Raw genomic sequence first — 27,991 nt, forward strand, 5'->3', positions numbered from 1 at the left:
TCTTGGGTAGCTGTAGTGTGCTTAGTGGTACCCTGGGTCGTTTGCCCTTCCACACGAACCCCAAAATCATTCTCCTCCATTCATTAAACTGTTTTGTTGGTATCTCTACTGGTAACGCTTGGAAAAGGTAGGGCAGTCTTGGTAAAACATTCATTTTTATTATCTCTATTTGATTATATAGATCCAGTGGTAGTAGGGACCATCAATTGAAGTCTACTTTTATAGCTTTAGTAATGGGGATATAGTTATTTTTTATAAATATCTAGTAAGTCTCTTCAAATTTGGATCCCAAGATATTTAACAGAAAGCATGTTCAATTTCGAACCATATTTCTTGTGTATATATCATAATCTGGCATGTGATTAAATATAAGGGTTTGGGTTTTGTGTAGATTTAACTTATATCCTGAATACGAACTGAATTGTTTAAAGAGGGATATAATTTTAGTTAGGCTAGATTCAGGGTTGGTGAGGGACAGCAGGACATCATCTGCATATTTTATGCTCGCTGTGCTAGTGGTTCAATGAATAGAGCAAAGAGAGTAGGGCTTAGAGGGCATCCTTGTCCGCAGCCTCTTTCCAAAGCAATAGAGTTGGAAATATTACCATTTATTTTAATTCTTGCGGTAGGGAATGAGTATAAAGATTTAAAACAATTAATTGCCTTCTCATTAAAACCAAAACGCTGTAATACCAGGTAAAAGAACTCCCATCTTATAGTGTAAATTGTTCCCTGAATGTTTTGTACCATTCTGCTGGGAAACCATCTGTTCCTGGTATTTTATTTGTCTTTAGTCTTGATATGGCTTTGTCCAGTTCCTCTATGGTTATTTCCTGAGTTATTGTTTTGTTTTGTTCATTGCCCAGAGATGGTAAGTCCAATGCGTTTAAAAACCTGAGTATAGTTGGGTGGCCAGCACTTTTTGGTTGAGAGTATAGTTCTTTTTAGTATTTTTCAAAAGACTGTTGTATCTCTTCTAGTTTGTTACATATCTTATTAGTTCTGGGTTCTCTGATTTTATAAAGATTCCTTTCTGATTGATGCTTCCTTATCCTCCATGCCAGAAGTTTCTTTGCTTTTGGTCCATTTTCATAGAACCCTTTTTTGATAAATTTCAGTTTTGTCTCCAATTGATGATCATATATTTTTTTTATTTTCAATTTAGTTTCTTTTATTTGGTTCATTGTGTTCATTATGTTTAGTCTCTAAATCTTTAAGTTCATCAATTAGAGCTTTCAGTTGCTCTTGTTTTTCCTTTTTTTCCCCCCTGAGGACCAGCTTATGAGTTTACCCCTGGTTACCGCTTTCGCGGCATCCCACAGAGTACTAGGAGACCCTTCTCCATTATTGCTATGTTCCAAATATTCATTAAGTTCTACCGAGTATATTCTTTAAATTGTGGGTCGTTTAGAAAATTAGTGTTAAGTCTCCAGATTGTTTGTTTGGGTTTATTATCCAAATGTAAAGTTAGATATACTCCTGAGTGGTCAGACATATCTCTAACTCCTATCTCACAGTCTCTAATTCTATGCCGTTCCGAATCAAACATAAAGAAGCAGTCGATTCTTGAGTGGACTCTGTGCTGAGGAGAAGAATGTAAATTGTTTTTCTGGAGATCCCTCCATATGTCTATTAAACCCATTTCTTTCATCATCTTTCTCATTAGTATAGCTTCTTGACTAGTTCATTTTGTAGAACTTTTGTAGTGGAGTCAAGCCTTGGTTGCATCTAAATGTTCCAGTCTCCCCCGCAAATCAGGACACCTCAGGTTTCCGTAGCAATCATATTAAATATTTTCTTAATAAATGATTTTTCCTGTCCAGGTGGTCTATATATTGACTTAAGTAACTTCCTTTTGGTCGGTAAGCCCTTTTACCAGGACATATCGCCCCTCTTTATCAGTAATTTCTGAGGACAACTGGAAATTTACTTTATTTGATATTAATGTTGCGACCCCTCTTTTATGGCCCCCTTTATAAGAAGAGTAATAGATTTTAAATCCCATTTTTACCAGTTTTTCATGCTCTGAGCATGAGAGGTGAGTCTCCTGCCAAAAAATTATTTGTTGTTTTTCTCTTTTCATCTTTGCTACGAGCTTGCTTCTTTTGATTGGAGATAGTAACCCATTAACATTTAACGTAACTATTCTATATTCCTGGTAATGCATGGACCCTATATGAGTATTGGTATGGAAATATATACCCAAGATGACCAAAAAATATACACTTCTGAACAGAACATAAACACAGATGTAACGGTATAAAAGTACAAAATAAATGGACTTCCATTTTTTAAGTTTGAGCTGCAACTCCTAGTTGAGGGGGAAAGCCTCCGTTTTACGTAGGGCCCCCTCTAGTGTGCAAAGTAGATACGTTCCCAGTACCTGATTTGATGCACAGAAAGTAACTGTCTACTCCCAGATTTACCGGTCAATTATTTCCCTTGGTGTAGGCTACGGCCTGGCCTAGTACCTGCCCCTCCTATCATTCAATAGAGGTATTTGTACTCTGTTGGATTAAAGAATAATCGAAAACCAAATATGCCATATCATTAACATTTTTAAACATTCTTCAATACGGGGAATTTAAATAGATTTGCGAGATAACGGCATCATTCGTAGCTTACCGACCCTTTATCATAAACAATTCTTTAATTGAAAAATTATAATGTCCGTTAATAAAGAGTCTTTCACTCTTTCTGGCATTTAAAGTTTATAATGAATCAGGTGGTTGGACAGTGTCTCTTTGGAATCTTCGTAATTTGTCCTGAATCCTCTCCCGATGTGCATCCCTGCGTCTACATGATGTCGCTTGAACTGTTTCCTAGGGTGTTTTCCTTAATTTCACGATTGGAGCAGAACCGCTGGCTTCTTTGTCACCAGGAATCAGTCCCCTTTTCTCCAGATCATCCATTGCTTCTGCTACCCTGCTGTAGGTAACCGGGCCACCCTCCAAGAAAATCCGAAGTTTCGCTGGTGGAGGTGTTTGGAATCTAATTCCCTTTTCCTTCAGTATTTTTCTGATGGGGGCGAATGGCCTTCTCTTGTTTTGGATTTCCGCTCGGTAGTCTTGGTCAAAGAAGATTCTTTTCCCATTGCAGTAAACTTTCTTCTTTTTCCATGCCGAGTGAAGTACCAGTTCTTTTGTTTTAAATTCAAGGAAATATACCACCATTGATCGGGGTTGTGCATCTGGAGGTAGTTTGGGCCCGAGTGACCTGTGGCAGCACTGAATTCCAAGCTCTGTTTCCGTAACAGACAATTCTGATTTAATGACTCCTTCGATGAATTCTTGGGCATTGCTTCCCTCGGTTCCCTCAGGAATCGCATATATCCGAATGTTATTTCTTCGAGAACGTGCCTCGAGGTCTGTAAGCTTGTCTTGTAAATTTTCTTGAATCTGTAAAGTCTGACAGAGTGCCTCTTTAAGTTTGGAGTTGCTTTCTTTGAGTTCGGCTACCCTTTGCTCTGCTTCCTCGACCCGATCTGCCGTGGCCTTCAGATCTGTAACAATTCCGCTCAAATTTTGGTTGACTTCATTTCTAAAGTTTACCAATTCTTTTTTCACTTCGTCCGTTAATGTGTCTCGAAAGTTGTTTAGTTCGGTTTTAACATCGGCACGAATAGCTTTAATGTCAGTGTGGATGGCTAACATGATAGCTAGTAGAGTATCTGTGGTGTGGAACATTGCGGACTCTTCACCTTTATCCGTGTTGTTGTCGATTGCTGTTTCTGTTGTTTTCTCGCTCTTTTCAGGTCTCAAATGTGATTTAGCCCTAGACTTTTTTGTTTTATCCCCTTCCATGTTATTTTGTTTACTTTATTAAACGAATATCAATTAAATATTAGGGGATTTAACTAGACCATCTGGGAGCATTTACTTCATGCTGCTGTTCGTCTCGGCGCCATACCGGAAGTCCTCTCCTTAAATGTATTTTCAAATACATTTTGTAATTTAAATGGTGGGCTCCTGGGCCCCGCACCACATTCCCCTATCCCACTGCCTTAGCTTTACCATGTCTGGGTGGGCTGTCGAGGTCCACAGGTCAAGGTCGAGAAGCTTTGTTCTGGACGATGCAACGCTTTGCCGGGTTAGCAGTGAGATTATCACGACAAAGAGCTTTTAGTACCTATCAAACGTGGCCGAGGTGTTCCATCCAGTTGGCGGAGTGCATTAGCATGTTGTCCAGTTATGCCACGGCAAAGCATTGCAGTAGCCATGGTACGATGTCCATCAGGCCTAGGAACATGGCGGGGGCCCCTTGCAACCTGAACATGAGAGCGCATAACTGGCTTATTGGAGTGGAAAATGTCTTTTCCCGGTCGGCCTGGGGAGCGGTACCTGCCAATATACTTTAGTTAAGTCGAGAGTGGTAATGAATTGTGACTCATCCAGGCACTTGATTAATTCATCCGCTCGGGGCATGGGGTAGACGTTGAAGTCCAACACCACATTCAGCCACCTGAAGTCATTTCGGTACCAGAGGAAGCCATTAGGTTTGGGATTCATGACGATGCAGCTGGACCAGGGACTGCAGGCCTCCTTGATGACCCTATCTTTTCTACCTCCTCTACGATTGCCTGACTCTGCGCCTCTGGGCTGGGACCCGGTAAGTTCGCACGTTGACCGCCACCTCGCCTTGAGTTTTGATCCGGTGCACCGCTAGTTTGGTGCTTCCTAGGAGAGGGGAGAAAATGTTCTTGAACTGACCGATGTGCTCCTTGGCTTGCTGGACCTGACAAGGTCCAGATTTACGTGGTACACCTGCTGTGTGCAGCGACATCCAGGCTGCTCCACCAGGTAGTTGACTAGTCCGACTTGTTCTCGGATGGTGTAAGGGTCCTGCCAGGAAGCAAGAAATTTATTTTCCGGTTTGGGAACCAACAGCTGTACTCGCTCACCTGGATTCCTGATTTGGGCTGGCTGATTGTAGATGCACTGCTGTTCTTGTTGTGCCTCCTCCATGTGCTCCCTCACCATGGTAAATGGTAAATGGACTGCATTTATATAGCACTTTTATGCAAAGCGCTTTACAATTGAAGCCTCTCATTCACTCAAACACACTCACACATCAACGGTGAAAGGCTGCCATGCAAGGTACCAATCAGCTCATTGGGAGCAATTAGGGGTTAGGTATCTTTCCAGACTACCGCTCTTAACTTCTGAGCTATGTCGCCCCTATATAGCATCACCGCTTCAATCTAGGTCCGCATTTCCTGGATGTGTTAGATGTGGGACTGGTCGTGCTGCAGGGTATTCTTCTCAGGCTTCCCAGGTGAGGTTGAGAAGGCCCCTGGGTCGGTGTCCATACAGTAGCTTGAACGGGGGGAAGCCAGTCGAAGCCTGGGGAACCACATGGATTGAGAAGAGCACGTAGGGCATGGGTTGGTCCTTGTCGTGACTGTCCATGGCTACTACCTGGCAGAGCATGTGCATCAGGGTCTAGTTAAAGTGTTCCACCAGTCCATCCATTTGGGGGTGGTATGCTGACGTGAGTAGGTTATAAATCTGCTGCAGATGACTCACGTCGGTCATGATCTTGGAGACAAATTGGGTAACTTGGTCAAGAATTTCCTTCGGTAACCCCATCCGACTTACCAGATGCACCAGTTCCCGGGTGATGGCTTTGGAGGTGGCCATCCGCAGGGTAGTGAAACTAAAATGTATGAAATGTATACATTATGAATATAGAAATCCCCTTAAATAAAAGCTTAGAATTTGCACTTTAACCACATGTGAATTGTGGTTAAAGTCCAAACATTATACAGGGCACTGAATTAAGCAAAAGGTCAGTGCCATCACAGCCTTGTTCAGTGAACCTCTAGCTCAGGGGTGGGCAATTCCAGTCATGGAGGGCTGGTGTGTCTGCAGGTTTTTGTTTCCACCAATTACTCTGCCAAAATGAGCTAATTGGATGTATGCACCAACACTGGTTTATTGGTAGATTAGATCACGGTAAAACTTCTCATATACGGACACAAAAACATTCTTCAGCTGTCATTCATGCGCTTATCAAGAAATGTGGCTAAAATGCCAGATGGCATAAAAGTTAGGGGTAATTAAGTAATTAAGGCCATAAGTTGGCATGGAAACCAGAAACAGATACGGCCCTCATTACCCACCCCTGCTCTAGCTTCAGTTCTGATCACTCCCAGGATGGTCTCCTGGTGCAGCTAGCTGTGCCTCTCTGGAGAGGAGTGATAAGGGACACAGCACCCACCCAGCTGCTGGCCAGGTGCACACAGTGTGGCGGTCCATGCCATCTTTTTTAGTTTGATATGGGACTGAAGGGAGTTTGGAGCTAGGCTCCCAACAGCTCCATGAGGAGGGCTTGAAGCCTGTGATGCATTCTGATGTTGGTGTTTATTGCTGGTTGTGGAGAGCCTGGTGTTCTGTCCCCTGCTTGTAGGCCAGCTGCTGAACCAGCTGTATTAGTGGAGAGATTTCTATTTTGAACAGTAAGCTATTCTACCCTGGGCACCAAATTGTCATTTACTATGACACTCCTGGGAGGGTCAGAATAGATGGGAGGTGGTTCTGTATGGGATATTTATTGTGATTCAGGAAAGTACACAAGAAGTAAGGATGTGAAGAACATTGACAAGGTTGATGCAGTTTCTAGTTTGGCTACTTTTTTTGGTTTTAACCAGATTATCATGTTTTCAGTTGTTCACTATACTGTATGTTCTAAGCCAAGTTAACGCTAGCTACATTGTTCTATTGGGAAGTAATGTGATTACAAGCAAGTTAGCTGGCTAGTTCCGTTTCACTGACCAAGGTTTAAAAATATTAAATACATTGTTCCAGTGTATTAAATAATTAAAATTTACTTTTAGATGTGACTATAACAAATGATCGTGTTCACTGACTATTCACAATTTCATTGCTTCGCTGTTTGAGCCGCCATTAATTTAATGGAAGTGAGAAATCTGAGGAAATCGTAAAGACCTATGGGATAGCCTTCCAGCTGAAGGATGCATCAAACGCTGCCTTCAAATTTAATCAAAATAAGGCACCTTAGAAGGAGGCATTTTTGATGACTTTGGTTTGGGACATGCCTACGAAGGACAAGTGTGAAAAATAGTGAAAATGTTGCCTTCAAATGCTGCCTTTTAAGGCAGCTAACTTCATATTGGGACACAGCCATTGTCTAATCATGCTCTGCATAAGGCGGGTATACACTATGCATTATTTACCACGATTTTGCAGTCACAGACAAAATTAGCAAATTGTATAAGAACTATTTAATCGTGAGCCAAACTCGGCCATCTCAGATGGCTGATTTAGTGAATCTTGGCTTCCAACAGAAGACTCAGTGTCAGAAATATTCGGCCAGAATCTTGCGATGTGACAGCTGCTATGACCACAGACTGCGGACCACTAGTGAACAACCAAATTGGAGCATTGCAATGCATGATGTAAACAAAAGCTCTATCACTCTAACCACAATTAACACACTCTTTGAACGTTATATCTATCTGTCACTATTTCAAATGTCATGTACAATATTAAAATATTACTTGTATGGGACTAACACCGGTAATTTTTTTCCCTTCAGTATCGTCCACTTATCCTATGAAAATGGCAAAGCCAATAATGTTTCTTTCCAACTTTCAATGAATTTAAGTCTGACTAACAATTATTGTCCATCTTGCCAATGCCGATATACCGGAAGTGTCAGAACTCCATTGTTGTCCAATAAATGATTAAAACAAGTCAAAAAGACGTCCTGTTGCTTTGCTCTGCATAATTCATCATTATGATGAACCTGGTCTTTGTACTTTATTGAAACCACTTTATAAAGTGACAATGATTGCTTTTTCGATATATGGACAGTAGTTCGGCATGGTACGGAAATACTGAAAATAGTCCCCATCGAAGTGAACAATTTTCTCAGTAAAAAATGTATTGGCCATGTTTTTTGTGATAGAGTTCACATTTTGTGTTTGGGCAGTTTTATTTATTTATTTAAGTATTTTTACTTTGGCTGTGTCCTTAGATGAAAATTAAATCTGTACGTAAAGTTGTACCGGCGACAGAGAGAATGAACATCATGCAAAAGGAATGCTAACTAATACTAACTTTTATGCTATCAGAATGATTTGGAGGGTAATAAAATCACCTACAAATTCTAAACATAAGTTAAGGGCTTTAAAGTCATTGGTAACTTTGCAGTCTTGGTTGGGGCAGACGGAAATTTCTTTTGAAGAAACGATGCATAACAACAGCTAAGTTTTACTGATTTTGAAAAAATGTAAATATTTTGTTACCTGGCGCTGATATGACCACCCGACTGTCTTTTAATTATGTTCAGATCCAGGCACGGTCCTCCCTGCTCTGCTCTACATACATGCCGGCAACAAGAGGGAGGGGAGAGGCAGCTCGCAGCGAAACAAGAGCTGTCTGTCACTTTGACATTTGAAAGAAAAAATAGCAAATGCAAAAGTATAGTGTGTTGCTCATAGAAAAAAGCAAGTAAATACCATATTTGGGTGGGCCAACTCCCACTTCAGATAATTTTGGTCCAAACAAACAAGTGAATAAATCAACTAGCTATGAGCAGCTCTGCTAGCTGTGTGAAATGTTGCCATATGCTTGAATGAAAAAATAAAATAAAAATAAAAAAATCAGCTAAATCTTCAATTGACTGTCATACAATTTTCTCATAATTTGTTCTCCATGCCTCCTTTTAAAATCCACAATCTGTCACTGACTCCCATACATTTTTTAAATGTTAAACTTTCCCTATGATTTAAAAACTATTTGGGCAAAAGCCTCTAGTCTGAAACTTGGCTATATGAAGCAATAAAACAATATTTTGGGGAAATCCCATGAGAAGAGGGATTTCTGCTACTCTTAACTGTAGTGTCCTTGTTTTACATGTGTAGTCCTTGTGGGGTGTAAGTCCTACATAATAATATTATTATTATTATTATTATTATTATTATTAATAATAATAATAATAATAATAATAATAATAATGATAATTAAAGCCGCAAGCGGCGTTGGAAGGGGTCCAAGCATTGGCAGCATCGCGCCCCCTATGGAGCGATTTTAAAATGGCTTTGTCCTCACGATCATATGCCTTCACCCAACATATCTACTGAATATCATGATGATCGTATGAAATATTGATGACTTATGGCCAATTTTGTGCTAAGAGACACTCTCGGATGACTTAGTTACGTCGCCATGGATGTGTCCTGGCCGCTTCCCGTAACGGCTTTTACTATGTCGTAACACTTAGATGGCATGTCGTAACACTTAGATGGTCCGGCGTGTATGCACAGCTGCAGTGTTTCTGCGCCGCAACTAAAAAAGGCATCACACTAGTGTTGTCACGATACCAAAATTTTGACTTTGATACCGATGCCATTTGTAGTATCACGATAATTGATACTGAAATGATACTGATTCAATACTCCGTACCTAACGATACTGAAATTACCTTAATAGATCAGAAACATAATGTCCACAAGGGATGACCTCATTTTCGAATTCACGGTTTATTAAAAACCCGGTTTATTAACAACCTTTAAGTTGAAGCCTGTTCAACATATCAATAAGCATAGGACTATAGTGTTACAGCACTAAACCATAGAAAACTATATAAAATATATTTCAAAAATTAAACAATTGTAAAGTAAATTATCTGTAAACAGGTCTTTCACTTTAAAATATATCTAAAAACAGCACATTTCAATAACAATACAGCATCTTCCTATAATACAATATTTACAAATTAGAACAGCTATTGCTACTGAAGTGAACTGAGTCTAAGCTTGCGCTGTATCAACCACGAAAAAATGCACAAGCGCAGGTCACCTCACTTGCCAACCTTAGTTGCTACTGCCATCTAGCGAAGATTCTGACAAATCATAACTTGTCATCCTCTCAATCGGTAATGCGGGAGACACATGTCCCTGGCTTTTACATTTGACGCAAACCGAACGTCGGAAAATTCTAATACCGAACCGTTTCTTTTTTTTTTTTTTTTTTTAAGTACCGAAAAAGTGCTGAAGTGTCGGTGTACTGTGCAACACTACGTCAGACACATATATCAATCCATTGCTCAGCTTAGCAGAGAATGCACATTTCAGAGCGCCTCAGAGACAGATAGGATAATAATACATATTTCATATAGTCTAATAAATACGACATAAAAAAAAACGAAACGAAAAATCAACTGGACATTCCTGCTAGCATGCGTGCTGCGCGAAGAATCCCTTATTATTTATTTAGACATTGACAGACTACAGCATTTGCATCTTTTGTTTATATTCAATAGTAATTGCAGCGAGAAACTGCAGCTATAGACACAAGAAAGTTTGTTATATTATGGTAACAACGGAATGAGGCGGACTACATATATAGGCTATATTTACCGTCATTGTTTTATTATACCAGCGTGTTTTCGCGCGTTTGCAGAGAAACTCAATTACTATCAATAAAAATGGTTTAGCTATTTCTCAGGATAGCCTAATGACGGATGGAGATGGGACGAAAATAATTTTCAACCGTCCACCACATTTTAGCAACGTTCCAACACTCTCGGCATCACTGTTCCATGGGTCACAAAAACTATTACACTAACGCTTACATTGCAGTGTGAAAAATCCACATTATATAATACCACTAACCTATTTAAAGACACCCAATTTCAAAAAGAACGTATATAACGAAAAGAACGTATATAACAGAAATATTTTGAGCAGTAATACTTACATAGCAACATGACATTTTATCTGTGTTTAGTAGCCTAGTATAGAGACAGAAAATCAATGACAAAGTCCTATCCGCTTCTGTTTTGCGTCAGAAAACGATTTCAGATAGGTCTATCAGCAAAAAAATGGCTTAGCTAAGCCCTGAAGTCCTCAATAATAATAGTACTCTACAAGAAGTAATGAAAATCGTTGACAACGTGTAGTTAGGTGAATCGTCTTTTATGCTACGCCACAGTGAATGTGCAAGTGAATGCGATAAGAAAATATTCCGTTGCGCTGAACTATAAAACGCTATTCCAAATGCAAAATCATACATGTTATACATCGTTAGAAAGCGTATACTCTCACCTACTGAATAAATGAACTGTCAATGGAGCCAAATTGTACGAAAAACGGCGACAACGCCGTAAGCAACAGGAATCACAAACGGATTGTCCAAGACAATGTATGACCACTCAGTCGCAAAAGGGACATCTCTACGCGTAAAACCAATGGTAAGATTGTATATTTATTGTTTAGTCCCAGATATTGACTGTAAAATGACATGGTATAATTAAAGAAAAATTGTCTCGTGTATGTCGTTATTCAGTGAGCAGCGTTGTCACTGCTGTATTGGCATATTTTAGGGCTAATGTCGGGTTTATCTTGTTGCTACGGAATATTGCACTACATTACATTACAGGCATTTGGCAGACGCTCTTATCCAGAGCGACTTACAACAAAATGTATAACCATAATCAGGAACAAGTGTGTCGAAAACCCTAGAGGGCAGTAGCCTACCGTTCCAAGTGCAGGGAACAACCGCATAGTTCAACGTGGACCCTGTAGGTTAAACTGATTAACGCTAACACAAACAAGAACAGCAACAGTCTATGCAAGCAATAGTTAAGACGAGTTAAGTCACCTACGAAACAACTACCTAGTTACAACCCTAACCTTACAGTCAATGTAGAGATTAAATTGAGAATACGATTTCTCTCAGCATAATGACGGATTGAAAGACTAAACGAACTCACCTGATATTGTCTTCAAATGGACCGTATTATTTATTTAGACATTGGCAGACTACAGCATGAATTGCGTCTTTTGTTTATATTCAATATTAGTAATTGCAGTGAGAAACTGCAGCTGTAGGTCGTTATGTTATGGTAGCAACGGAACGAAGCGGACTATGAGGCTACCGTCATTGTTGCATTATACCAGCGTGTTTTCGCGCGTTTGCACAGAAACTCAGAACCTATCAATAAAATGGTTTAGCTATTTCTCAGCATAATGACAGATTTAAAAATTGAACGAACTCACCCGACACTGTCTTCCAATGCTTCACGACGGTCAGACCGTCACCTCACTGATAAAAACTAGACCCTACGGCAATATTTAAGACAAGTTAAGTCACCTACGAAACAACTACCTAGTTACAACCCTAAGCTTACAGTCGATTTAGAGATTAAATTGAGAGTACGATTTACAGCATAAATTGCGTCTTTTGTTTATATTCAATATTCGTAAATGCAGCGAGAAACTGCAGCTGTAGGTCATTATGTTATGGTAGCAACGGAACGAAGCGGACAGTATATGTATTAGGCTACCGTCATTGTTTCATTAGACCAGCGTGTTTTCGCGCGTTTGCACAGAAACTCAAAACCTATAAATAAAATGGTTTAGCTGTTTCTCAGCATAATGACAGACTCAAAGACTAAACGAACTCACCCGATACTGTCTTCAAATGGATCCATGCCAAATAAAAGTAATTATTCATCCTCTCAGAAAGCTTTTACTAAGAAACTTTGGGTAGCCTATCCTAGCATGCACGCTAGGTGGCAGTGTCAGACCGTTCTTTCACTGATAAAAGCTAGACCATACTGTGTCGGATTACTTGCGTCGCCATGGTTGTCGCTTGCCGTAAAGAAGTTTACTCGATGTCGTAATCGTTTGGATTTGGAGCTCCAGCTTTTCCGCACCCCACCTAATGAAAAAGTCCAAATGGTGTGCAAACCATATGGCGGACATAGGTGCTCCCAATAGGAAAGTTGTAGAGCACATTCAGATGCATCAGTCGATGAAGTTTTTGTGTTGATCTGACTTACGGTGTGGGAGTTATGACCTTTTAAACTATGATCCTTTGTCATAGCGCCACCATCTGGCCGACATAGGTGATTTTTAGTGCCTGAGTAGTGGGGGGCCATAGGACCCCACCTACCAAATTTGGTTGGTCTACAGCTTATGGCTGCTGAGCCTCAGACATTTTACCCGAGAAAACTGCCACGCCCCAACTAAAAAGTCTAAATGGCGGGCAAACAATATGGCGGACATAGGTGGGGCCAAAGGCAAAGTTGTAGAGCACGTTCAGATACATAGGTCGATGAAGTTTTGTGTTGATCTGACTTATGGTGTGGGAGTTATGGCCTTTTACGCAAAACCCTTTGTTATAGCGCCACCATCTGGCCGACGTACGTGGTTTTTAGTGCCTGAGTAGTGGGGGGCCATAGGAACCCACCTGCCACATTTGGTTGCTCCAGGACTTATGGTTGCTGAGCCTCAGACACTTTTAGCGGAAAAAAATAAGAATAATAATCCTAACAGATACAATAGGGTTCCACCAGCTTCGCTGCTTGGACCCCTAATAATGATAGTAAGAACAATAATGTGTCAAATGACGTAGGCTACTCTAACCATAGGATGGAATCTCTGCTCTTATTATTGATTTCTTTTGAAATGATCAGACTGTGACAACAAAGACATTATTGGGGCTACATTGCACAAGTGTAAATCCAAAAGTAATCAATTTGAAATACTGTTGTACAAATAACATTGTGCTTTTTCCTTTCATGAGTGCTAATCTGCTTCCCCATGTATGGAAACTTTGTTGGAAGCATTATGTTTCAGTATACTGCAACTGAGGTGTTGGCATCAGCCAGTTTGGCCAGTGAAACACTGGTAATTGGTATTGGCACTACAATTTCCATGCTGTGCACACCAATTTAAATTCCTATATGGTGCTTCTTTTCTGAAGAAACAAAAAGCTTTTCATTCCTGTTCTGAATTGTTTGTGGTTCACTCTAGGAATTGCGGCAGCTGCCAGCCCTGATGAGTCCGCTAAAGAGGTAGGTCTGCAGGCACTTGTTGGGTTAATTGAAATATCGTGCTTGTGTATATTTTTTTAGAGCGATGACACATGCCACTTGATAGCCACTTGCAATATGCTGCAGTATGTCTGTTTGATTCCTAGGTAAAAATAAATTACTCATTGATTTTAGATTTTGAAAATTCATTCCTGTTCCTTTCTAAATTTGCAGTACCTAAATGGTTAACCTCATCTTACTTGCAAACCATTTTGATGACGTGGATGCTGTGGTAATGGTTGTAACATGGTGGCTGCTATTGAATACCTTTTGTTTTCCAATCTGCAGGAAGAACAGGATGGGGGCCAAAATGTTGGAAAGAGAAAAAGGGTGAAGTTAAGCAGCAACACCAAAGGTAGCAAAACAAGCTTGTACTGCACATGTGAATTTTAATGAGATCCTTGCCACCTGTTAAAAACACATTTTCTGCATACAAAAATGCCAAGTTACTCACACTTACAAAGCACTGTCATTAAGTCATTCATTCAAACTGGCTAAATCCAGGCCTGCCATTAAAAGTAGTGATATCAAAATGACACCATGTTACTGTACTACAAACAATATAGGCTATCTTGCCTCACAGAAATTAAAGAAGCTGTATTCCATAGCAATGCTACCCAATGTCTCATAAATTTTTTCAAGTCACTTGGCCCTGTGTTCCTAATGAGGGCTTTTTGTTATTGTAACAAGTGTGAAACGAATTTGGCAAAGGAAATGAATTTTAGTGAATTTGAATATTTTTTCATATCTGGATCTCTGTAATGCCACATGTAGTTTGGTTTGGCTTAGGGCTGGAGTGTTCCTCTGACTGTCAATGCACATACCTATGTTTCATAACATTGCTAAATGGATTTGGAATTATTAGCATTTTTATGGAAATTCAACTATCCAATACATTTCCATAAAAATGCTAATGATTCCAAATCCAAATTTTGGCATAAGCGTTAGAAAATGAATGACTATATAAAGGTATGTGAGTGGAGCCACAATACCAAATGTTGTGCAAATTGATACGTTTTTGTTGGAGGAAGAGTTTTCCAAAAAAATCAAAATGGCAGAAAATTCAATATGGTGGACTCTGGTGCAAATTTGTTTCTCATGAGAAGGACCAAATTTTGTGACACTAGGGCAAACGGGGGGTGGGGACTGTGCTCATAAATGTCATAATATTGTTAAATGCACTACAGTATCATCAAGTGTTCAGTCTGTGCCAAAATTTAAGGGGTCCGAGAGTTTATACATCCAAGTAAGCCTTGGCCATACGGCTCAGTTCTGTGAGGTGAAAGAGGAGGAACAAAAGGGATCCTAACAAAAACAATGGGGTTCCAGCAAATATCGTTTTTGGACCCCTAATAAACATGCTGTATTTAAATGAGTTATTCCTTTTGATATGTAATATTTATGCTATCAAAGATTATAGAATCAATTCCTGTCAAATGGAAGTCTTCATTAGTCCCACCACTCTTTTCAGTGTTTTTTTGATCAAAAGCTACCAAACTGGGTTGTAAAGATTTACGGCTCGCACATCTTGAGTCATATAGGGTGCGCTCATGTCACTTTTGTTACTGCCAGCCAAATGATTGCATACCTTACAGTATTCTAAAGTTGGATACGTTGACATTAATGTTAACTAGGATTTGACTAGGTAGTGACAATAAGGAATTGATAGCCTGTAGGAAAGGATGGGGATTTAAAATTATTGTTCTGTTCAGTCCTTGAGCCTTGAAGAAGAGTTTTCCTCTCTTTTATTTTGGTGGTGACTATTGGTTGTGTGTTTTTAGCTTGTTTCCTTTTACCTGTGGCACTAACTGGAAGAGGTTAACACTAAGGCAAGGTCTGGCTTATCAGACTCACTGTTCTTATTTTCAGATTGTTCTCTTGCATACCTATTATTCTTATTAATGTGGTTACTTCAGCAACACACTGCCTGTTTTATTGCATACTTATTCTTGTTCTTCTCATATTATATTTTTTTCTGCCTAAATCTCTGCATGCTACTCATACAGCTTGTAAGCTAGACACTGCTTTTAAGAAGTGTGCTTGCTCAAAATTTTACAAACATTTATTATAATATTTAAGTTTTCTGGGGAAAAATCCCTTAGATAATGAAAGGGGAATGAAAAGTAAATTGCAACAGTGGCATATGTTGAGCCATTTCAGCCAATAGGACATATAGAAATAGTATACGTGATGCTCTTTCAGCCAATAGGACAGAGAAAATGGAAAAGATGCCATTTTGTGCCTGCGAAGCAAGCCACCAAGCTTATTCATAACAAAATACTTACAATTGTGGCAATGTAGCAATATCACAACAGACAGGCATCATGCAAATTCTCAATTGCAAATTCATATGCTGTTGCATAAAAACTGGATTTAGAGACCAGTATAGCGATGCAGTTGGCTTTGTAATCCAGCCTGCATAAATATGTTAATATTAAACTTAATAAATACTGCACCCCTATCTGGAAAAATGCTTCACTAGATGTAACATGTTACAATTGAGACATTTATCAGACAAAAAAGTTTTTAATCAGCATATGTAACGATTTTTAGCAATTTCATTGTGTAGGCCATTGTGCATGTTCTGCCTATTTGTAGGCATTTGGCTCCCTCTTGCGGTTAACTTTTGTATATTTTAAAATGAAAGTTAATTTGAGACATGTCTTCTATCTATCTAGTATTTTAGTACTTGTTATTTTCAGCACCATATTGCTGTTACATGTATGGTAAGACACAACTAGACTATCTAGACTTGTAGCAGCCATTAAACAAATACACCTTCCAAGCTATATTGGTGTAATGTTTTGGAATGCGCTGTCTAGGCTACACTTTATATATATTGGGATGGCAGGTATGCCATCCTGCCAAGTTACGCCTTGGCGGGGGCATGCCCCATACCTATACAGCACCGAGAGTTTGGCACTTTTCAGGGTTCCCCACAGAAATAACCACAACAGCCACAGACACTCAGCCCTTAACACTCTGGGGTCTAAGGGTAAAATGAGGCAAACTGGTGATTCTGCGATGCTCTGGCATTTGTGTAAATTTCATCAACTTCATATACAGTGATTCCAAAGTTTTTCATATCTTTGTTTTCAGCACAAACTCAGCTACAAGAATATGGCAGTAGTAAGTAGGTCATAATCATGTGTGGATTGTAAACAGCTCTAAAATCACACAAATTGTAAACAGTAGTTTTGAACATGCACAGGAATGTTGTAATAAAACACACTAAACAATTGTGAATAAGAATTTTGGTCACTGAAATGTGTTCATCAAGGTCTTGGGTATCAAAAGATGACAAAATATTTTTGCAAATCCAATGAGAAATATAAAATAAATTGCTAAAAGTAAGTGTTGTGACTATTATTTTTGAAAATGGGAGGGCTAATGGCCTTTCTGTAATTAATATTTATTGAGAAGGAGGACCTGCCTGCTAAGTAGGCTATTCACACCTGGCCGCATGCCTCCCCACCTCTAAGACAAAGACTTTTCACAAAGCAATACACAGTGAGCCATTTAGAAGACAGAAACACAGACATCTTTTGATTTTGGTACATTCATTGAAGTAAATTATCTGAATGGGAGATGCAATTCACACACATTTCCAGGTTATTTCAGAATCAGAATCAACTTTATTAGGCAAAGTGCATAATATAAAAGAGCATTTACACAATATAAACCCAATATTTCTGCTTCACACACACAATTCGACTCCAGAATGGTTGCCACAAGTGCCTTACAAAACAACACACAAAAGCCAATGAATATAAAAAGTGCTTAATGTAAAAAGAGCACCTACACAATATACACCATTATTTTATATATTTTGTGTATAATCTTTCAAAGTTGCAAGTGCCATTTTGCAAAACAGTTCCTGTCTGGCTGTAAACACAGGGGGACATCACACTCCTTGCACTTCCATGGAGTGTTCTGTTTTTTCCCCGAAGTCCATCCTGCAGAGTTTGCATGTCTTGCGACCAATTGAAGCCACCTTGCTGGCATCCAGAGTCTGCGAGGCTGTAGGCACAGGCACATGACCATAACTTTCCCGTCTTGTTACATTAGGTGCCTTCTGTGAGACGCCACACAGCTGCGCAGTGAGCTCCTCCATGAAGGCCTTGTGAGGCATTGCTTCCTGTTGTCCCAGTGATGACAGTTCTTTATGTAGGTGTGGTGTGGGGATGGCTGGTTTAAGCAGCCACACCTGCCCTGGGTCAAGCTAATTAGACCTGGCCAATTGGATAATTGGTGAAGAATTAGATAATTGGCCAGGCTAATTGGACCCAGGAACAGGAGTGGCTGCACCTGTGCGTAGTGAGGTAATCACTGCGCACAGGTTAAATCTGCCATCCCCACCCACACCAGGCAGCTTCTGTCATGACAGGGTTAACATCTGCTCATTTGGTTATACCATCTTGCCAAACCCTCGTGGAATAAATGTAGACTGTTTTAACATCATCTCCCTGTGTCTCTGTGCTGGAGGGCCCCAAGGAAAGCCACTTCGGTGGCCTGTGGCAGGCGTGTTTGCCACAGTAGGATATACGCATTTGTGGCAGCAATGTCCAAGAAATGTAAAAACAATTCCAGAGGAGTGTGGGCTTCAGTCGAGCTCAGCTGCACTCCAGGTTGCCGCGCAGGACGGAAACGCATCACCGGTGGGGCCACGTCAGCAGATTTCTCAGTTTTCCATGACCGAGCTGGCTGAGCTGCTTGCTGCTTGCTGACTGGTGTCCTCTTGCCACTCTTGCGTCGCCTCTTAGCAGGTGGTAAACTAGGCTGTGTTACCTGATCAGCATCTCTGTAAATGTAATAGAAACAAAATTGTTAGGAAATGTGACATCAAATCAAACTTTATTTAGCACATTCCCATCAACAACAATGTGATTTACAAAAGGGACAAACCACTAACTAATGAAAACAAAACTTAGAAAATGTGGCAGTTATATCTTATACAAACAAATAACCGAACAAACACAACCAGACGCAGAGAGGTAGCCTATAATTTTGAGATGCAACGGTTAGTGTGGAAATTTACAAACGCGCATATTACTCGATATTCCTACAAACACACACATAAATTGCAATACAGTACACATATTTACAAATAATAAAAGCTATCAACGAAACAACATTAGCTAAACTCACGCAACTCATAAATAATGCCTCAATCTGAAGTAGGTCTTTTTAGCTAAGTGGTTAGTTTATTTCCCGAATTTACATGCAATATGCTAATATCGATTGTGCGAGGACACCCGGTTTTTGAATCCTAGCCACGCCAATACACGCCACGCATAGGTTATTTACGTACAGTGATCAAGTAAAATATTTACAGTGCAATTTTTTGAGATGCAGTATTGAATCGTTCGTAGTGTGGCAATTTACAAACACGCATATTACTGGATATTCTTACAAACACACAGATAAGTTGCAATACAGTACACACTACCAATATTATCGTAAGAAATACACTTACTCATGAAGTTGATCCTCAGCTGGATCAGTTCGCAGTTCGAAATGAAACCGTTCTTCATCAGTGTCAGCTTCAGTGTCCGGACCTGATGAGTTCGCGTCTTCATGGTCGCTCTCCCACAAAGCATGAAGAACATCCAGTCCAGTTATTCGTGCCATTTTCCGAAATGAAATGTAAGGATTGCCCGAGAAGACGTGGGCTATGCTTCTGTGTGACATTTTATCCTTGTTTACAGTAGGCGCTCTCGCACATCAAACGCATCGCCCCTCCCCTGCCATCGATAGCAATTAGCATGTCATTATCTTGTGAATGTGGTCTGGGCGTACTTACTGCCGAGCGAAAATCACATATTAATGAGAAAGACTTAGCACATGGCAATGGTCTGTTTGATCTCATTTTAAATAGCTTAAAACAATTCATATTATAATGCCACGATTCTAAGGTTTATGTCAATGTCTTTGTTGTGTCCGTATGATAAAAGCTCGCGAAGTTATTCATCCAAATAGCAACGAAATCTTGTCGAGCTCCGCCGGCGGAGCTCTCGACCCCAGAGGGTTAAAAACATTAAATTCTGTACATTCTGACCCCATTTCAACAGACAGAATTCATAAACAACTTCACATGTCCACACAATAAAGCCCCAAACTAAGGGGATTTTGCGTTTTCTCCTTCTCTTTCTTCTTCTTCTTCTCATTCTTATTTTTCCTGCCTATCCCACTAACAACATGTCTCCCCATTGGACATTTCACTGACACCAGCCAAATCTTCACCTACACGACCCAATCAAAAACGCACGTACACACGCAAAATATCCATACCTTTTTACTCTGAAACATTTCCAGTTTAAACAGCTAGTCCCCCTGTGGCCTAGTGGGCAAGGTTACAGTTTTGGGAACACGGGATCGTAGGTTCCAGCCCAGCTAGGAACACGTTTCTTTAACCTGCTTCGACCCTCACTAATAATTGTCTTCTACTTATCAATTATTGCTTTTGCACCATATCTACCCGCCGTTCACCGAACGTATACACTGCATTATGACGTACCGTCTGTATGTTCAGTTATTAATATTAACTGGCTACAATATTGCTAAGCCATATGGATTCAACGGGAGCTCTTCTGTGCTTACTGGCCTGTGTTCTTCTTTAAAACCACCGGCAGGTTTGGTAATGATATTTCACGCATTGCATAGCTATGTCATGGTGCTGCACTAACAAAGTCACAGACTGGTAAACCTCCGGTTGAAGGATTGAATCCCGCCTCGTCCTCCGGCAGATAATTTCCTCTTTTACACTAACGTTCTCTTACGCTTATATTTGCTTTACCAAAACTCACTCATGGCCCCCCTTTTGCATTTCATGACGGCAAATGTATTCCTTTTATTAAAAAGTTACACCAGTTCACAGCTGTGCCATTTCTACTAACTACATTTCTTCACTTGGCTACTGTACAAAACCTTCTCATCAGCAAACGCCACGTTTCTACATTCATGTTACCTCGCCCTGTTCTCTATCTAGCCACATACAAACAATTACTACGTATGTACGTTTTGCAACTCCCCATTAAAACATTACATTTAAAAACATGATTCACTCATAATTATAACTACTAGTACTGAACATGAAAAAAACACAGCAGTGCAATAGATTTCACACGTTACTTAACCCTCCACTTTAGCAGCTGGCGCTTTATAGCGACTGTTATATATAGCCTACCGTTCGATAAGGAATATAAGCTTGCTCATGGTCACTCCATTTACTTCGCACTATACTCCGTGATCATGTCAATCAATACGCAATTGCATCATTTCGTCCTAATTTCTCTCACGCTGTTGTTATTTTCTCATATGCAAAGCCTGCTGGGACATATGCGTCTGCTCCTATTCTCCACTATCATGTTTTCCGGTTCTAGTTTAGCAAAACAGCGAAGAGGATTCCTACCTGCAGATAAGCCTATCAAAATGCCTTATAAACCTTACAAACACTAAAAGTGCATCTTCACGAAATAACAGACAACGGAGCAGGACAGAAGGGTACACAAGTTGCGACCTAGGGAGCTCTAATTCTACGGGCTTGCTGATTCTTTTGTCAATCAAGGCTCGTTGGATGCCCGTCAAATCCGTGAGTAGCCTACATACACTGGCCATATTTCACCTTTTCTGATGCGTTTACATTTACGCCACCGCACCCTTTGTCACAGCCACTGTTTTACATGTATAGCAAACCGAAACTTCTAAACGGTACACGCTCATCAGACTGTACAAATTCACACAAGGATAGCCATAATCCACAACCGTTTCTTGCAGGGTCACTTCGCATTTCTCACTCTCGTAATAAAACGCTGCAAAAAGAAATGATATCTCATAAAAAACACATTTTCAACGTACAAAAATGCCAAGTTACTCAAAAGTATTGATATCAAAATGACGCCAAGTTACGGTACTACAAACGATATAGGCTATCTTGCCTCACCGAAATTACATAAGATGTATTTCAAAGCAATGCTACCCAATATTTCCTATTTAAGTCACTTGGCCCTGTGTTTTGTAATCTTACCATATTACAATGTCATGCAAACTTTGTGTCAGATCAAAGTGTCAAATATTTTGTATTGCCTCATGGAACACATTGAAATTCATGTAGAAACCTGCTGGTCAGTCACTACAGGAAGCATATTTCTCCAGAAAACATGTTTATACTTGCTTCTGAACTGAATTTGAGTAAATGTACAAGTTATTGTATATCTGCTACGTACAATAAATACTGCATGTAAAATACATATTGTACATACATACATAGAGAACTTTTTTATCCCCATGCACATTTCCCTCGCAGCATGTTACATTTACGAACAGACATTTATACCAAGAAACATACAATCATTCATGCAACAGAAAGGCTGGGCACCAAAATACATACATACCAATACAAATTGGACATATAGATGCCTATTCAATCAATGACTTGACTGTGAGAAAGCCATCCACACATATGTTTGGCCCGTCTATGTACTGCATGCTTATATACACACAGGGCCAAGTGACTTGAAAGAATTGAGGAAATATTGGGTAGCATTGCTTTGAAATACATCTTATGTAATTTCGGTGAGGCAAGATAGCCTATATCGTTTGTAGTACCGTAACTTGGCGTCATTTTGATATCAATACTTTTGAGTAACTTGGCATTTTTGTACGTTGAAAATGTGTTTTTTTATGAGATCCTGTATACCACAAAGTGAATACTTCTTTTTCTTCTTCTTATTATTATTACAGAAGTGTATGATGAAGAATAATATGTCAATAATGATGTAATAATAACAGCACATCAATAATACAACAAATACTAGTTTTACTACTATTATAATAACAATAATAATAATAATAGCAATAATAATAATAATAATAATAATAATAATCTTATGCCGGATTTATCCTACTTGCCCATGCTATAGCTCGCCAATTAAATTAACCCTTACAATAATGGTCATAAGGTTATCCTGGTAAGGTTTCAATATGCACTCTCACTTCTTTATCAGTTAACAGCTAAACAACTGCTGAAGCAACCACACTATTTATTCCACCAGTTTACAGAATTTTCCAAATTAATTGATCATTGTAATTTTCAATAATTGTGAGGTTGTGAGGTTTTAGCACAATACTGCTTGTGTTCTACTTCTCTGACAAAATGATAATCTAATTATAAAACAAATTGCTGCACCTGTATAATTGTATAAATATGTCCAAAACATTGCCACCCCTGCATTATGGAGAATAGGCTAAATTGTCATGGCTGCACTTTAGAGTAACCTGCGCCTGAACCAAAGGTGTAGAAAAATTGTGAGAATAAATGCTGCAATCGGGATCAACTTTAATCCACTAGACCACTTCACAGGTGAAGCCAGTCGTGTGTAATTTTAGGGAAAACTTTTATTTAGCTTATTACTTGTGGAATCTTTTCTTTTAATGTTTATTTATTTCATTTAAAAAGTCACCCGATATCAAAATGGTTATAGATTAATGATAACACAATGCAGCCTATTCTCACATTTTAAGCACTTCATTTTTCAGTGTTGATTGGCTAAAAAGGATGTTCCAGTTTGGCCCAAACTGAACCACAAAGGGTTAATGTACAATGAAATAATCCCTTCAAAGGAGTGACAAACTTACTATTACCATATTTGACAGAACTGGCAAAATGGCGCTAAAGCTAGATGGCTAGTCTGTTCTGATCGTTACAAACATTAAAATATAAATGAATAATTCAGTCGCTAGCATGAAGGGCACATATTGACTCCAACAACTGCTCCTTGGGGTTGCTTGTGCCCATAGGTAGGGCCAGTTATGCCCCTTATGTTAAATAAATAAAAAGACACAATAAGTACTACACTGAACAAAAATATAAATGCAACACTTATAATTTATGAAGATTTTATTGAGTTCAAAGATAATAAATGTAAATCAGTCAACTGAAATAGATTAATTAAGTACTTACCTATTGATTTCATGTGGTTGGGGATACAGATATGCATTTGTTAGTCACAGATTCCCCAAAAAAGAAGATACCATGAAATGAACAAAATACCGATCAGTATCTTGTGTGACCACCATTTTCCTCATGCAACACAAGACATCTCCTTCGCATCCTACTCCTTGAATTGATAAAATTGTTGATTGTAGCCTGTGGAATATTGTCCCACTCCTGTCCGTGTGGCTAGCCTCAGACGATCCCGCAGTTGAAGAAGTCGGACGTGGCGGTCCTGGGCCGGCGTGGTTACATGTGGTCTGCAGTTGTGAGGCCTGTTGGACGAACTTCCAAAATCTCTGAAACAACGCTGGTGGAGAAATAAACACCCATTACTCTGGCAACAGCTCTACAGGACATTCCTGCAGTCAGCATGCCAATTGCATGATCTCTTAACTCTTGAGGCATCTGTGACATGGTGTTGAACAACAAAAAGTCAACATTTTAGGGTGTCCTTTTATTGATCCCATCATAAGGAACACCTGTGTAGTGATCATGACTTTTAATCAGCATCTTGATATGACGTGCAGGAGATGGATTATCTTGACAAAGGAGAAATGCTAGCTAAAAGTGATATAAACAAATTTGTGGGCAAAATTTGAGAGAAATAAGATCTTTGTGCACATAGAAAAAATCTTTGAGGTATTATTTAAACACATTAAAATGGCTGCAAATAAAAGTGTTGTGTTTATATTTTTGTTCAGTATATTTTAAAAGCATTGGTCACATTAAGACATGTTTTCTTCAACTAATTTTTATACAAAATGTTGTGGTGTCAGGTTTCACTTTACCCTTGCTCGCTTGTTGTGGGCATCTCTTGTTTACACACATCTTTACCAGTCTCTCACAAAGATGCATTGAAAAACTATTCTCTACACATCAATTTATTTAAAAATGGTTTATTTCAATAATTCTATAATTTCAATAATTGGTTATTTCCCTTATTCAATAAACAAGGTACTGAATTCTGACAGGTGAGACACGACTGTAGACAAAATTTAAAAACAATTTTACTGTATACTTATTGCAGACCGAGGGGAGAGTCCATATAAATATAACAGTTTTTGGATTTTGCTTATTTACTCAGAAAATATTTTGCCTAGCACTGCAATTTTAATTCAAACGGCTCTGACCTGACAGTAGTCATTACCTATTTCAGTTACCTTCATAACTTAATTGAGTCATATAAGTTAGGCCTATGTTGGATTTTTACTACCATTACAATAAATTACTGTTGATCAAAACTTCTTGGTAGCCTACTGTTGTAAGTTCTGCAAAGTGGCATGAGGACAATGTAGTGACCTGTGAAGGAAGTTATGTTTAATGTTCTACAGCATTGCAAAAGGGGGCATTTATCTTGTTGACAACAGACTGTTAAATTTCGAACAAGTTGGGCTATCTCACTGTGGCAAATGAGCCTGCCACAGGCCACCGAAGCGGCTTTCCAAGGGGCCCTCCAGCACAGAGACACAGGGAGACGATGTTCAAACAAATCCTCATTTATTGGCGAGGTTAGCAAGATGTTACAGCCAAGGAGCAGATGTCAAACACTGTCATGACAGAGAGGCTCTCCTTGTGTGGGTGAGGATGGCAGATTTAACCTGTGCGCACCGATTAGGCACAGGTGCAGCCACCCCTGTTCCCGGGTCCAATTAGCCTGGCCAATTATCTAACCAATTATCTAATTAGCCAGGTCTAATTAACTTGACCCAGGGCAGGTGTGGCTGCTTAAACCAGCAATCCCCACACCACGCTCGCATGCAATAAATGAAAAGTTGAATGAATTTGGCCAAAGCCTATTTATCCACTAAAAGCAAACAAAACCAAATGGCCTACTATACAGACCAATGTGGTGTGTGCTTATTATAAATGCATGTGAACAGATAGTGGTTTATTTTCCATTCATCCTTTGGTAGAGGACTGAATTGCATATGTACAGTTCTGAAATGGCTACTATAGCTGCAGTGCACAAAAAGTTATTGATCGTGTTACATTTCTGATGTTACATTTATACCGACTCTCCCATATATCCTATGTGAAACTAACATGGATGACATTAGCCTATAGACTGTGCTCAAAACTATATGACTATTAAGTTGCACAGTATGTTCTGTGAATAAACATAAATTTCACTCTGTTACACACAAAAATGTTATGGGCTACACGAATAGCCTGTTCCCAAAATGTACGTTCCTGTATATGTACCTTTTAAAATAAGAGCAGCGGTAATTTGACCGCAAGCTGCTGTTTGTCGTTGAGTCCCGTGAGTTGAAGTGTTAACAGTGTGATATGGATTTGAGTTCTCACATTTCTCACCTGAATTGTGCAAATGAAAAATAGTTCCTATGGGAAGGAAAATGAAATGGTAATATGTGCATTTTGTGTGAAATTTTTTTGTAAGCTTTGAGAATTAATAAAAGCATTGCTGGGAGAGACTGCCTTCTTTCACACAGCCTCTGTTTGCATATACAAACTAGAAGAGTGCACTCAGTAGAGTGCAGATCTCCGCCAGGCGTGTTAGCTTTGCTGATGCAACAATAGAGGTTACACAATCAATGCAACCAGACAAATACAATATTACATGTTTTTACCATGTGCCACTGAAAATCCCAAAAACGCAGATTCAGTGAAGTGATGCTAAAGGTGGTGACATGTTAGTTAATTTCATTCATATCAGCCACGATGTGTTAGATAGAGCTAACATGGACGTTATAGTCCGGCACTTTCGTTTCAAATCTGGACAGGAACAATTTCAAAAGACCAGCGATGTAAAATATCAGTTTCAACATGAAAATGCCAACAAAATAGTTGCCAGATTCAAACATTAACGTACCCCGTTAGTTACCAGATTATTTTGTTGCCATTAAAACGTTGAAATTGACATTTTACATCGGTGGTCTTTTATTCCAAACGGAAGCAGTTGTTGATCACTACCGGCCGATTAGGAGGAGTGAGGAGTTAGCGCTCAATGTATTTCAATGGAGAATGATGGAAATTAATTCAAATAAAATACTTGTCATTGACCGATTTGCAAAATATCCGAGACTTCAGGTCCTTGGCCTGCTGTCAGCATGGACATCAAGTATTAGACTGATCGGCCCAGTAGTATGCGAGATTAGCTGCGGACAGATACAGAAACACACACACACGCTCTCGCCTGGTGGAGATAATTAGAGAGCTACTACTGCAAGAAGTATGTCGGAGCAATGAGCAAGGTAAAACCAAGTGGTTTGACTGTTTCTAAGTGAATTTAATGTGTATGACAAGTAACTATTATGAACTTGTTTTATACATTGATGTTTTCCAGAAGGACACCTTTTGACTGAAAAAAGAGTGAATGAATAAAGAAATAATAAGAACTAAGAAAGGATATTTGTATTGTGGGTATCCAGGGGGTACCACCCTCAATAGAACTGACTATTCCAATTTCAATTCAGTTCAGTTTTATTTTTATAGTGCTTTTTACAGAGAACTGTCACAAAGACACTTTACACAGTAGCAAGGCAAGAGACTGAGAAAACACAAGTCCCCCAAATAGCAAGTACATAAGGTAAAGAACTCCCAGTGGGGAGATAACTCGAGAGGAACCCAGCTATAGAGGGAGAGCCCATCCTCCCCTGGCCAGCCTGGTGTAAAGTAGCAGACTGCAAATAAAATGGGTTAAGCAGGTTACAGCTGAGGTGAAAGCTAACCGGAACAATAGAAGATCAAATGGTATAGGTCAGAATAGTGCAGTTTAGAGGAGCCAGATGATGGATCTGGTGGTCCAGACAGCATTGAGGCAAGGCAAGGTAGGAACAGGGCTGAAGCAATGCATGACCATGGAGCAAAGGACAGGACTGGAGCAATCCCGTGGATTCAGTCAGAGGAAACGGGCTGGAGCGGTCTTTGAACTCAGGGTGAGATAAGGGGCGGGAGCCCCATGGAAAGATAAAAAGAAGATAAGGTTATCCTTTGTGGTGTGTAAGTGTTCCTCAGCTGTTGAGAACATTCAGTTAAATGCTGTGTTCTTCCATGAGGCCATTTATTTATGTGATACTTTGATTTGACACTGAAAAGTTTGAATGACCACATTCTCTTCACATGGTAAGATGAAAAAACACAGGGCCAACTTACTTGACAGAATGTAGGAAGCATTGAGTGGCAACATTGCTT

The 27,991-nt window shown here is 39.5% G+C and overlaps 1 protein-coding gene across 5 annotated transcripts in view; it reads left to right on the forward strand.

Moving 5' to 3' along the window:
- The window catches only part of ubr3 (ubiquitin protein ligase E3 component n-recognin 3), a 412,017-nt gene that overhangs the window by 38,442 nt on the left and 345,584 nt on the right, over positions 1–27,991 (forward strand). For 4 of the 5 annotated variants that reach the window (XM_064329864.1, XM_064329859.1, XM_064329862.1 and 1 more), the window contains 2 exons: positions 13,787–13,827; positions 14,134–14,200. The exons of the other annotated variant lie outside the window; for it this stretch is intronic. In XM_064329864.1, coding sequence (XP_064185934.1) covers positions 13,787–13,827; positions 14,134–14,200 — 108 coding nt within the window. The remainder of the gene's footprint in view (positions 1–13,786; positions 13,828–14,133; positions 14,201–27,991) is intronic. 5 annotated transcript variants of the gene reach the window in all.

The sequence above is a fragment of the Anguilla rostrata genome, chromosome 3 (genome assembly GCF_018555375.3).
Source record: "Anguilla rostrata isolate EN2019 chromosome 3, ASM1855537v3, whole genome shotgun sequence".
In the NCBI taxonomy this organism is placed as follows: Eukaryota; Metazoa; Chordata; class Actinopteri; order Anguilliformes; family Anguillidae; genus Anguilla; species Anguilla rostrata.